The sequence below is a fragment of the Gasterosteus aculeatus genome, chromosome 18 (assembly GCF_964276395.1).
Source record: "Gasterosteus aculeatus chromosome 18, fGasAcu3.hap1.1, whole genome shotgun sequence".
In the NCBI taxonomy this organism is placed as follows: Eukaryota; Metazoa; Chordata; class Actinopteri; order Perciformes; family Gasterosteidae; genus Gasterosteus; species Gasterosteus aculeatus.
The window spans coordinates 2,765,700-2,779,812 of NC_135706.1; the positions used below are offsets into that span (position 1 = coordinate 2,765,700).

Here is a 14,113-nt window from a genome sequence, read left to right on the forward strand (position 1 = left end):
CTTTCTTAATCATGCATGGCCTTTAAGCCATTCACATGTACAATTATTCCACCTACATTTTCAATTTAAAATATAAAACATCATGCACTGTCAGCCCATGATGGTGCAACTAGTTGTATTTCGGTGCAGTACAGCTGGTTACCCTTTGGTGCTGTTTCAGGGATCGGGATTTGATTTCACTTTGAAAAAGATCCTAAAAGGAAAAAGATCAGACACGTTGGTGTTAATTGTTTTCAGTGCAAGTTCAGTAAGTTGACGCTTCTGTGTGCACAATGTTACTAATATTTCGTTGCGCGCTATTTGACCAACTCATATATGTGTTTATCGCATACAGCTATTTATGCTATTTGCATTGCTCACAATTTAGACAGACTTCATTCCGATTTCTTTTACTTTTGAAGGGCACGAAAGGGGAAACATTATATTTGAGCAAATATATTTTTTTCTGGTGCTGTGACGGGTGGGCCAGCATGTGCATTTTGTATAAAATGATATCAAACACACAGAACGTTCATCTGCTAATTTCCAGGATGGGGGAACGTGAGCGGCCACGCGCCCTGTGGAGGAATCCGCGGCTGCGGTGTGAAAACGCGCACAACGCCCGAGTGAGACGCGCCTCTCTCTCCGTCACCTGGAGACATGATTCATCCACCACCTCCACTTGTACCCCCGTAAGGCAGCACCAGCGGCCCCCGCAGCAGCGGGCGGGACCAGCACGCAACTTTCGGGGGGGCTGTGATCGCTGTTGATTGGTTGCTCCCGGCTGTGATTGGCAGGTCCCCCTCCGTCTCTCCTGTAAACCCCGTTTGTTGTGACTGTCCGAAATCTGCACCGCTCCCACGGATAACGGAGGCGTTATTCCGACTCGTCCGAGGACCGAACAACGTCGCTCCCCCAAAAAAGCACCGGACGGTCCCGGTGGAATTCTTGTAAAGCGACCCGCCCTGCGTTTTGGAGCTTGTCTCGTTCCCCGCGCACCGGTGACACCGCGTCCTTCCTCGCTCCTCGTCCCCCCTCCCCGGCAGCAAGGAACATGGCAGAGAAGCGGCGAACTCCGTGCGCCCTCAGCGTCAAAGCGCACGCCTTCTCGGTGGAGGCGCTGATCGGAGCAGAGAAGAGACGCCGGACGGCCGGCGAGGAGGCCGAAGCGCGCGGCTGCGAGGACGGAACGGACGTCGCTGGTTTCACGGGGCCGCGGGCCGACAGAGCGTGCGCCGGCGACCGGTGCGGCGAGGCCGACTGTGCGAGTGACGGATTCCGTGAGTACCCGGCGGCGACAACAACAACAACAAGCAAAGCCCGTCATAACGATGACAACAACGGACAATAATAGTTACTGAAATAGATAAAACGTCGGACTTAAAATGTCAATGCGTTAAAGTTACCGCGGATCGTATTTTGAAGGGAAGGTACTGATTTATACTCTTAACTACCTGCTTGTTTATGTTTTTTAAGAAGCTTTATTTATTTTTCTTTAGGATAATGATGCTCTCCTCTGCATACTCGGGAAAATAATTCTGTAATAAATGACTAAATAAAAAAATGATAAACCCAAACGGAGTAAAGGCGCAATGTGAGCGGTGCGCGGGGGGCGAACATGTTGCAATCAGCAGCCCATTAAAGTGGCAACTGTCACGGAAAACACGCAAGGAGGTCCTACAGGAAACGTAACTCCATGAAAAAGTAATGATTAAAAATGCACCTTTTATAATGCACTTCGTCCTCCTGCCACTTCAGCTGGTTCGGCCTAATGTCTAATGCCCGTGAATGTCTCACTGGCGGGGACTGTTAAAATAGCGCAAATAACCACATCTTCTCGATATTAAAATATATTAAAACCCAACCACCATGCTGAAAATCATGGTAAAAAGTCAACTGGGAATTCAATTTGAGTTCAGTTGTGACATAATAATGAAATCACCATTTGTCTTCTTATATATTTGTTACACATGCAGTAATTAATGCAGGGTGACCTTAGTTTAAAGATACATTGTATACACATTCAATTCTCAACTGCAAGTGTACCAGTACTAAATTTGAAGGAATATACCAGCATTTTATCTCCCTGCAATATATAACTTGCAGTGTGTGGTAAGATTATTTTTTGTGCTGCTAAAAAACGTACATTATGCATTTGGTCTTGATTATTATAGGACTGTGTAATCGGACGATCTGCTGCAATGTGTGTGTACTATTAAAATAGCTTGTATTCAGCATGAAACCATTTTTTATTTTTTATATCTATTGTTTTTATTCGTATAGTTCCGTTTCAAAATATCTCTGCTATGGACTAATGCTGGGCCTGGATGTGTTTGCTGCTGTTGGAAACGTGTCCGTCTCGCCTCTTTCCTGTGCAGCGGAGAGCCAGGACGCTCTGCTGGAGAGCCCACGTCCCGCTGCTCTGTGCACGGGGCCGGTAACCGGAAGCGGGGAGGACCCCCGAGTGGACCTGCAAGGATCAGACCTGTGGAAGCGGTTCCACGAGATCGGCACGGAAATGATCATTACCAAGGCTGGACGGTATGAGCCGGGCAAACAAATTACCTCCTCACAGATAGGTGAAGTAAGGAATGACATGAAGACGATGTGTCTAGTAAATTTACACACATGTGAATGAAAACGTTTTAATGATGAGACGCAAGTTGTGACAGTGGATTGATATTTGTATTGTTATTATTAATGTTATGAAGCAGTAAAGTTGTTACGATGTTGTAAATCCTGATCTGAAGTCGGTCTGAAATCTCCAAAGCAGATGATTTATTTGGTTTTCCCTGTCAGGCGGATGTTCCCCGCTATGCGCGTGAAAATTACCGGCCTGGACCCACATCAGCAGTATTACATCGCTATGGATATCATCCCCGTAGACAACAAGCGATATAGGTAAAACAAACACACACACACACACACACACACACACACACACACACACACTCCATGCAAGTAACATTGTCACAATGTATTATGACGCAGAAGGAAAATATACGAATATTATAAAAGTACTTATAATGTTAAATAAAGCTATAACTGCTACGAACTCTTCAACATAGAACCGGAATATTACAGTCTTTATCTGCTAACATGTATTATTTAAATAGACTGTCCCTGGGACAACATATGTTTATAATCTGTGCAAGGCAAGTTTCGTCCCTCCAAATGGCGCTTGGCACCAGACAGTTGTCACAGTGGTTTTGCCATACCCTTTGGAAATAGCCTTTTGGATGCCAAGCTTCTCCACCCTAGAAGGTCAAACCAGCACAAGTTCCCGTGGTGCAGAAAACAATAGGTCGTTATTGCAGCGGCATCGTTACTTTGCACGGCGCTTCAGGTCTACCTCTTAAAGCCCGTTTACATGGAGGCACATTAAGCGGCTCAGTGGAGAGATGAGTGACATCCTTTATGACATGTTATTCGGACGCTCCGACAACATCTGACATATACTATGGTTTGATGAAATGTGTGTTTCTCATGCACGCACGCACACACACACACAGTGCCACAAAGGAAGGGGGGTCTGCAGCTTTTTACTCCAACCAAACGCTTAACGGCAGGTGGTGGACAGAATTTTGACTTACAGCCTACAATATGCATTCACATAGGTTCACATTGACACATTAAATTCCATACACCAAAAATAATAGGAATTCAAATAGCTTTAGGCCTGCTTTATTATGTATGTGGACATTTTACTTAACATTGTTATAGGCTATAAAATGCAGCAATGAACAAAACTGAATATATTTGGATAGAAGTAGCTTAAATATCATTGCTGCAGTCAGTTGAAAGCAGGACCATCAAATTACAATTGAATGAAAATTCCAACATTGATGGAATTATGTTACGTTGTCGTGCCATTCAACCCTCTCTCTCAACTTTCAATAAAGTTCTATGATTTTTAAAGTTCTATGATTATTGCTTATTGGTCTTTTTTGCTTGGCGCATCTTTTGGTGTGCATGTGAAATGGTGTATAGCAGGATCAAACAATGCAAACTATTCATTGACACCCCTACGTGTGTGAATTGTGTAGGTACGTGTACCACAGCTCCAAGTGGATGGTAGCAGGGAACGCTGACTCCCCCGTGCCACCTCGTGTCTACATACACCCGGACTCGCCCGCCTCGGGAGAGACGTGGATACGTCAGGTGGTCAGCTTCGACAAACTTAAACTGACCAACAACGAACTGGACGACCAAGGACACGTAAGTGCCACGCCAAATATGTGTGTCATGAAAAAGAAATACCTATACAAACCTCATAAACTTTAACATTTTATTAAATGTTGATAAGTGTATGTTTTATCTCCAATATTTATGATTACATAATCTAATATTTTGATTACAATTTTGTGTTGCGATTATTTTACCTGTTTTTTAGTGTCCTTTCACACTGTAAATTGTAGCATTGAAAGCCCACAACTGAAAATTAATCACAACTATGAAATGAATGGAATCTCAATTCTCTCTCTGAGCTTCTTTTGAAACACAGTTAGATGTATATATGTATCAATCAATCAAACAATTGTATTTTCCCATTGTATCTTAGGTAAACTCAATGTGCTTTAAAATAGAGAATAGAGCTTTGTTCACTGGCCAACCGGTTCCACTCTGTACCATGATAAAAAGTGTAAAAGTTAGTAATCACTAACCACTTTGTCCTATTTGGACAATTTTTGTGTCTGGCTCTGATTGGCCAATTCACGACTTCAATCCACTTTTTTGAATTGTCCGATCCTATTGGATGGACTGAAGCCACGTTAAATGATCACCACCTTCCTTAGCCACTCAGAAGCCAAAATGGCGAGAGCATAAGAGTGAGAATGGTCTGAAACCTCCTCCTAACCCCTAATACCTGCACGAAAAGAGCTGAATCTGCTTATGGTGTGCTTATAATGGTGGATGTACGTATCGCACCTAAAACAGATTAATTTTACATAATTTGGTTCAAACGTCGAAGGTAAGGGGCATTTATGATTCATGTGCTGGATGTTTGGTGGTTATTTTTGATTAGCCGTTTGCTTTGTTGAACATAACATGTTTATAACAGTCAAGCACCGCCGTGTGCACAATTGGACTAATTTGTATGCCATATTTTATAACTTTTTGGAACAAAAAGGTGGACATTGTAGCCAAGACTAATGTTTCAAACAATGTGAAGCATTGATATATTTGTTTGGGATGAGTTCACAATATTCCTGCTGGAAGTTGCTTCTGTGTATTGAGTACAACAGGTATGATAACATGACTTGATGATCTCTCCTCTCCTGTTCAGATCATCCTGCACTCAATGCATAAATACCAGCCCCGAGTCCATGTTATTCGCAAGGAGTGCGGAGAGGAGTTATCCCCGGTGAGAGCCATCCCTGCTGGGGACGGCACCCGCACCTTCGCCTTCCCTGAAACTGTGTTCACCACAGTCACAGCATATCAGAATCAACAGGTACAGATGTCCTCCACACAACCGCCTTCCCTCTAGAAACCAAAGCTGCTGAAATAGCCAACGTAGCCAAAAAATCCACGTTTCCAGCGCGCGAGTGCCTTAATGACTGCCCGTTGTCGACATTGTTTTGGAGTTTAAAACCATGTATGAATTCTAACTGCCGATGATTGAGGGTTCCAAATGAAGTTCAGTGTGTGACACTAGAGCAGACGATCTTCAATAATCACGTTTAGCACAGAACTGTAAGATGCAACAAAAGGTCAAATAGGTAGCGATATTTGCCTTACGACCATTTTAGATTATTCACCTTGTTCTGAGGCAGATTATTCTGTGTGTAAGTTTCTTCCAAAACAGAGGGAGAGAGAAAGACCCCGCGGTTTTCATTGGTGTTTTACTAGTTCCACCAAGGAACACTTATTGGACCGATGGTTAAAAAATGACTTTGCTTACTTAAAGTTGTTCTTTTTTTTTGTACTTTTTAACATTCACTGAGCATGACATGTTTCAGAAATGTTGCCCAGTAAAGTTTTTTTATTATAGATTGTTGCAGTGGAACAGCCTATATAAGCATTGACATAGAATTGAACTGTGATGGCTGAATTCAAAACAAGGTGGCGGTGCCTATAAAAGTCACCTCGGATGTGGGTCACAGAGCGTGGCCTTAAACACCATCCACGGCCCTTTGGCAAACCTGCGCACACATAAAATGTATCACAAACGCATTTATCTTAACAAAAACAACAACAAGTAACATATATATTTCACAAATCCATACAGCACGTTTGGCACCAAACTATGCTCATTAAAGGATTTATTTATTAATTAGATTAAAATCTTAAAATCGTAAGACAAACGATTATTGGGGCTGTAAGAAATATCATCCATTACACGGTAACATGTTACACTTATTTTGTTTTCCCTTTTCAGATTACAAGGCTGAAAATTGACAGAAACCCTTTTGCCAAAGGCTTCAGAGACTCTGGCAGAAACCGGTGAGCTCAATTCAGTCACAGAGGTTTTCAGAATATCTGGTGCATTATGGGTAATGTGGGATGCACGACTGCCTTATGTTCTGGCTTGAATGTTGTACCAGCTATTTCAGTCTGATTGTATGGGGAGCAAAGCTTTGTACATTTCAATTTTATTGTTCATGGAAAATGTGCAACACCCTTTAATTAAATCTTTTTTAACTGGCAGGAAAGAAATTGACTAAACTAAATTATATGTCAGATGCTATTTAGATTTCAGTATATTAAATAATGCATTTTCATTTTAATTCTGCTTTCTTAAAAACGCCCATTAATCCAAGCAGCATATTTCCAGGCAAACTCTCTGTGAGGGAAACCTCTCTGCTACAAAGCTAGATGGAGCGTCAGATTCTAGTCGGCCCCGAGAACATCGACATCAACGGCTAAATAATAAAAGTCAAGGGTGTCCTGAACAAAATCTGTATAAACACATTTCCGAACATATATAAACACAGCATTAAAACAACACAGCAGTAAAACGGCAACTTTCTGCAAACAGCTCCTACCCCGAGGGCCTCACAGAAATTATTAGAGAGAGAGGAAAGAAAGGAAAAGATGAGGAACGTGTGAGATCGAAAATTTGAGAGGGATGAAAGTAAAGACCAACAAAAGGGATAAGCTCGACAGCTGAGCCTATAAAAGTTAAACTCAGGAAGGCTGAAAAACAACCTCCCTTTAAATGTTATAGGAAGAGTTAAGCAGTTTGCTATGTAAACTTCTGCTCTGATAGGTTACTTTGGAGCAACCGCTCAGGGCAGCTTGTCTAAATTATCGCCGTGGCTACAACCCTGCGGGGGGCAGACTTTTATCTTCTCGCTAACAAGGGGTAACAGAGCATTCGCATTAACCCGCCACGGCAAAACCCTCCGCCCCACCTAGAGCAGGAGGGAGACGGAGATTGGGGGGGGAAGGGGAGTCCCACCTCGTAAATCCTTGCTGCGGCTTCCTGCTCCTTCGTCCTGATTCGCCCGTAAAAGCCGTGTGAAAGCAATTACCTCTGAGCACTTGGCTCGCAGCAGCCAATGGCAATGTGGCGTTTATGCTCCTCATTACCTGCGGTCTCCATGGAGACGGGGGAAAGAGGCCCCACGGGCAACCGAGATAGCGCCAGGTGGTTGGCGTAATGCGAGGCATGCTGGCAGAAAACAACTGCAGCTGCATCAGTGACTAATGATGGAGAATCCGGCCAATTCAGGGCCAGATTCGCCACTTCCAACAATGATCAGGAAAGCCCCATTTTTTTCCATTGGTGCTAGAAATGATCTTTGCAGATTTCCCTAATCTGTTCTAAAGTACAATTCGATACCTTGTTGTGAAGGGGGAACCCCTAGGACCACTTATTATGCAAAACGGTAAATCATGGCTCTCCACACCCATTACACGCTGTTACCCTCACGTTTTCAACGTGTTAGGTTTGGAGAAATCTCTCTGTGTGGCCCACCGCCAAGGAGATCACAAGAAAAGGACGTTCGGTGAAGTCGATTTGTGTTAACGGCAATCATGTTTGTCAAACAGGATGGGTCTGGAGGCTTTGGTTGAGTCTTATGCCTTCTGGCGTCCATCTCTGCGAACGCTCACATTTGAGGACATCCCCGGCATTACCAAGCAAGGTAGAGTTAAGTCATTGGATTTGTCCAGATAATGAAAATAAATCTCGTCCTCTGTCTCCTTACCTCTCACCCTGGCATCCTGCCAAAGAGGTTTTTACTAAAATATTCCAAATGATTCAATCATCATTCCATCCAAATCATGCAGATATACGTGTCAATCTTTTCCAACCGGTCTAATTCTGTTGTTCACAGGGATCCCAGGAGCTCATTGTGCAATCGGAACCTCTCCTCACCTGATCTCCACGTCCCATTGTTCCTCATCCTTCCAGATTTGCCCTCACAGCCCGCCCGACTACACCTGCAGCCGACCCTCGCACCCTCTCCATCGCTATAGCAACCCCCTGGAGCCCTTCCCCCCTCCCAGGGGTCCCTCAGCTTATGAAGGCGAAGGATTCGGTGCTCTGCCTCTCCCCGCGTCTCAACTCGGCTATCTATCCAGCCCCACCCCGCAGGGTTACGCTGGGCTCCGTCTCCACACACCGCCGTACAGCCTGTACGGTTACGCATTCCCTCCGTCACCACGCCTCGCAGTCAGCCCTGATAAAATGGCTGCCGCTGCCAATCATCAGAGTACCTTCCTTGGCTCGTCTCCCAGTGGAACTCTAACGGACAGTCTGGGTGTACTCGGTGGAGGACAGCAGGGCTTCTTGTTTAACTCCAGGACTTTAGGGCTGCCAGGTAGCCAGCCAGGAAGTTGTGCCTCACAAGTCTCTGCCCACATTTGACTCCAGACGTTTGTGTTTGCCACGGAAAACCAAATGCTACCCTGGCATGGGTGTGAATGTCTTTTGGTCCAGAAAGTTTGCCCCTTTTAACCAAAGGGAATCTTTTTTTAAGTATGTTTTCTAGGATGGGCATGTGCAGCTGCAGTGTCTCCTTAAGGAGGGACTTCGGTTTTGGATGAGGAGTTCAACCGATGTCACCCGGTGGCTGAAGTGAAGCTGCATACACATTGGTAGGAAACTTGGCTGGCCCAGGCACCTCAAGCAAGCACTTCATCTCCTGGCAGGACGCCCTGAAAAAGTTACTCGTGCCCACTTTGGAGGAAGTTAATTCTATTTGAACTTATTTTTAACTACACATTTTGATTGACTTAACTTCTTTTGTTGTCATTATGCCTGGTGGTGTTGCCGATCCTCATTGAAATAACACATGTCTGGGGCATCCAGTAAATTACACTACCACAGGGCCCTTTCACCACTCAGGCTTAACACAAATGGTTACAGACACCACCAGGGGTCTGTCCCAAAGGTGACACCATAGCCATAAGAGACCATGGGACACATCCCAGTGACACATGTGGGTAAATGTGTGGGAGAAGGATGGATGACGGACTAATCAACATATTCTACGTCTGGCTTGACCAACGTTTTTGATGCAGCTTTTTGGATGTCAGACTGAACTACGTCTTCCCTCGTGTGACACAGACGTAACTGCACGTAGTGACTATTTATATAACAGGGAAAGGGCGCGCCGGACAGGACTTGTATATTCAGGGCTGTGTAACGCGTCCCATTAAAAAAACACCTAAATCACCTGCTTGTGCTCTTTTTAGGGGGTCAGGTACGCAACAGCCTACCCTGAACTTGACCAAAAAGCTTTTTCTTTACAAAAACGCGCTATATCAGCACGCTCTTTGCTTGAGGACATTAATATGTTCTGTGACCTTTATTAGCCAAATAAAATATTCATGTTAAATGTTCATATGTCACCAATATCTTACTAATTTAACAGTTGTTAATTTAACCAGGTGTGTGTGTGTTTTTTCTTTTCACAATGTTAAATATTCTAAGCATGTGCCATGCTTAGAATATAACCCTACCTTGTTAAAACAAAGAATGGAGGACAGTATGTTTAAGTGTTTGCAGTCATGTATGTGCTCGGGGTATTGAGAATGCGTATGTGTCTGTGTGTGGGGGTTGTAATGGATCTGGATTGCAAAGAAATGATAAACACCACTGGAGAAAGGCAGGCAGAGATTGTGTGGGAGAGAAAATTATCAGGCACACATAGTTGTTGTCACATCCTCAATGTCGTCATTTTCTAACAACTGTTAACCAATGATTTAGATGACCATGTAAACTCCTAAAAAACTATTTACAAGAGGCAGGGTGAGCAGTGAATATAAATAGGTGTTGGTGCGGACATGTGCGATTGTGCACATTTGTGTGTAACAACAGGTGAGCTACTGAAAAAATACGCAAATCATTTTTCCAAAAGATGTTTGCTGTCACTGACCTTCAACCTAGTTTAACAGCTGGACAATCAGATTCCCTCTCCCGGGTTGGAAAGACTGCAATGGATGTCATGTGTAAAAGATGTATGTTCAATTACTGCGACAGAAATGATGAAAAGATTGGAAGCTAGGCAGAACCACTTCCCGGACAACCACCATCAGATATAACCACCATCAGATAAAACCACCATCCACAGAAACCTGTGGAGAGGGAAAGCACAGAGACTTCAGGAAAGAAGCAAAGTTGGTTGGTTTTTGCCGCAGTAATATTAATGTTATTAATAATGATAATGATTGTGGTATCTGCAGGAATTGTCAGCAGGGCCACGACACGAGGCAGTAACAGGGTCCAGATAGAACCAGCATCTATGAAAACCTGTGTGCCCAGAATGCACAAATACTCCCTGGCAGAAAAAAATAGTAATGTGCATTAATGTTGACAGTAATAGTAATGTGACTCATATTAGTGTCTGAAGCGGTAGGGTTAGTCGGGCCATGGCAGGACCAGGGTCCAGACGGAACCATGATCCATGGAAACCTGAGAGGCGAGAAAGCACAAAAACCTCTTGTTAATACACGTGCTGCAGCATTCTGAATCAACTGGAGAGGCTGAAGAGCATTCTGATAATAAATAATTGCTCTCTCTGTCTGTGTTAAGAGGACTAGAGCCGACAAATCCCATTATCTCAATACAAAAGAGATCAATAATTGGTATTAGAAGACTAGATTATGATATTCAATCAGATGAGACAATGATAAAATACGTCCCCATCTACTTTTGGTTTCTCAGAGTTTTTATAGGAGGGGAACCTGAATATAAATTGTCCCAAAGGTGTAGTGCACAACAGGCATCCTGCAGTCCACCATTGTAGAGCTGTTCTTAAATCTGCCCTGCTTCGGAAACTTGATCTATTCTCAAGTTTCAAGTGATTCTTCCCCATATTCATCCTGAACATGGCAGACTCACAAGTCACACGTTTACCTCCCCCGCACTTCTGCCTCTTCCTCACTCATCTCCTGTCACTCTGAAGGTGAGAGGTGCTGACGAGAGGAGCACATGTGAGGGGGGAGAGAGGACTGAAAGGGGGAGGAGAGCTTTTTTTAGAACCGAGGAATGATTGGCTTGTTGTTTCGGAGTGACAAGGGACAGGGTGCATCCATACCACACACACAGTTTCTCTCGCTCTCCCTCACACACACTCTCACACACACACACACACAGATAGGAATATACGCATTCCTTTACACTGTCAAGTCCTTTAAACACTTTAACAACTTTAGCTTTTCTAGGAGTTATGGTTTCATTTTCTCTAAATATGTGTATGTTCTCAGCTTAGGTGGGGACGTCGACACTTGTGTACACTAAGTGCCGCCGTGATAGATCTGTCATTCTATCTGCCTGAAAGGGGAGGGTCGGAGGTGGAGGGGGGGGAGAAGAGAAGGCGATTTAGCAGAGAGAAAGTGCAATAAGCATAAGATTTGTATGAGGTTAAAGAAAGCTCGTTGACGTCAATGGTTTTTCCAGCCTTTACTGAACGTGTAAAATAACGCAATATAAAGGTGAAATACTGGTGGCCGAGATGGTTGTCATTGATGTTGATCTGATATTAAGTTACTTTATGTGATGGCCGTGCATCTTTTGGACAAAGTAATTGATCCTTTCCACCATTACTAATAAGGACTTATGATCCGTCAGGAAGACAACCAATCTTCGAAAATAAATAGCCTGATTTACAGCATAAGGGACCAGATGATCTTCAAGTAACCTTTCTTATTTTTTTATAATGTCATTATTCAGGTAAAGATGAGAAACAAACATTTACTGGATCCCTGTCCAGTATAGTTTGATATTTATGAACAGTTAGCAGCTTTGGCAATGCATAAAAAGCCGGCAAGGGAAAGTGTGCTCCTCCAGAGAGCGAGTGTTGAAAGGGAGGTAGTTTCATAGCATTAAATATGAGCAATAGGCAATGAAATGGCCAGAAAAAATCCCTCGATGTAAACTGTTCTCTGGGATCTGCCACAACAGTGTTTCTTGGCAAAAAGCAGATATAATTACCGTATCTTTCCTCTACACCATGTGCCTCACTTCCACCACGGAATGGGCCTCCCCGAGCACTCAACACAAAAGGTAGCTTTTGCATAGAGCCCAGTTTCGTGGTTTTAGGATCCTGTAACCACGTGGTTGAGCATGCTCAGAGGGGAGGTGTTGGGGGCCCGCCGAAAGGGACTATGCTTGTGAACTGTGGAGGCCACAGGTGAGGCTATGTTGGGACATAAAAATAAGGTTCTTTGGAGCAGAAAATTATATTTGGTACAGAAACTCAATCGTAAATTGGCAAAAAGAGTTCTGTTTGTGTTTGATGAGCAGCACTTTAGAATTACAAATGGTAGTTGAGAATAACTTATATACTAGAAATGCCCAAAGTTTCTAGAATAAAACTGTACTGTACTTGAGCCCGGGATCGAACAGCCGATCCTCTGATTGAAGGACCTTAAAAATATACACAGTAGATTGTCCTGCTGCTTCATCTCACAAAGCTGCATGGCCATCATCATTATTTCCCAGCGAGGGTGGCAGTACAGAAAGCCAGAGTGGACAACACTTTATATATCGTGACAACCAAGAGAGTAACCGAGGTGGAAGCTCAGACACAAGTTGGAGGGGAGGAGACAGACACGTTTAACTGGGTAAGAAATAGTACTTTAATTATCCTTTTTGGATACAACAACATATTGAATACAGTATGTGAACCATTGGGTTATTTTCAATGTGTTGCGTAATGGTCATTTGATAATCAAATAATTGTTTCAGCCACAATGCTGACTTTGGTAAAAATGTGTTATATAAGTTACCTCATTGGTGTAGACTATAAACACTTAGTGTTTATGCTGTTTTAGGGTAATTTCCAAATAAATTAGTTGTTTAAGATTGTGTAGTTGTACTCCTTATTCTCCCTATTAGCGAGAATGGTGTGTTACACATGCAAACAGTTGACGGAGCCAGTTGCCTTCTCTGAAATCACTAGGTCTGAAATCACCGACTGCCGCTGTTGCCGCGTGTCTTCTGGAGAAAGCTGGTAGTTGCTGCAAAAGAACCAACTGGACAACTGAGTAATTGCAACCAAAATACCAGCACATTCACACGCATTCGCATGGCTCAGTATATATGTACAATCATATTTTGCTTTAATGGCGAGCCGTTATCTATAGCATTATCCTATTGCCCAGTTGTTCCTTGCATACAAGAATCATGATGAAATTGGCTGATGGAGCAACTGAATGCAGAATGAAGGTGCAATGACCCATACTCAGCCGATGGACCAAAAAACTTGATTGACAGTGATTGATGACTTATTTGATGAAGACGGTAAAGCTGCAGGAGAGAGAATGGAAAAGTCAAAACTCTGTACCCTTAAAATGCAATTTACATTTGCAAGGAGGAAATGACATTTGAAGTAGCTGAGCAGAGGACAATAAAGCAATATGACACTTGCAACAGTACATTCTAAAATGGAAAATATTCACACTGAATATAATTTTTTTTGATTGGATCCATAAAATTAATTCATAATTGGGGGGCAGTGGCTCCGGTGGTAAAGTATATGATTATTGGAAGGTTCAGAGTTCAATTATGGCATTTTATACATTTCAATCAACTAATAACAGACAACTTATGCCGAAATACAATGAAATTAAAAACTAAACCAAAGATGTGTTACATCTTTATCCCCTTCACTATCCTAAATCCTGTCTAACACCTGCTAGTGAACACACATTATTGATAAATTGATAGATTACTAAG

The 14,113-nt window shown here is 43.2% G+C and overlaps 1 protein-coding gene across 1 annotated transcript; it reads left to right on the plus strand.

Moving 5' to 3' along the window:
* Window positions 1-808: 808 nt before the first annotated feature.
* Window positions 809-9,923, plus strand: tbx18 (T-box transcription factor 18). Its single transcript, XM_040161305.2, has 8 exons — window positions 809-1,259; window positions 2,358-2,520; window positions 2,779-2,880; window positions 4,026-4,197; window positions 5,267-5,434; window positions 6,362-6,426; window positions 7,978-8,072; window positions 8,265-9,923. The coding sequence occupies exons 1-8, from the start codon at window positions 1,034-1,036 to the stop codon at window positions 8,795-8,797; spliced, it is 1,524 nt and encodes a 507-aa protein (XP_040017239.2). The 5' UTR covers window positions 809-1,033; the 3' UTR covers window positions 8,798-9,923.
* The last annotated feature ends 4,190 nt before the right edge of the window (window positions 9,924-14,113 follow it).

Excerpts from the sequence above, each read along its gene's own strand:
- tbx18 (XM_040161305.2), top strand. The coding sequence starts at position 1,034 with ATGGCAGAGAAGCGGCGAACTCCGTGCGCCCTCAGCGTCAAAGCGCAC. Across the intron at positions 4,198-5,266 it reads AACTGGACGACCAAGGACAC|ATCATCCTGCACTCAATGCA; the intron begins GTAAGTGCCACG and ends TCTCCTGTTCAG. Across the intron at positions 8,073-8,264 it reads CCCCGGCATTACCAAGCAAG|GGATCCCAGGAGCTCATTGT; the intron begins GTAGAGTTAAGT and ends TGTTGTTCACAG.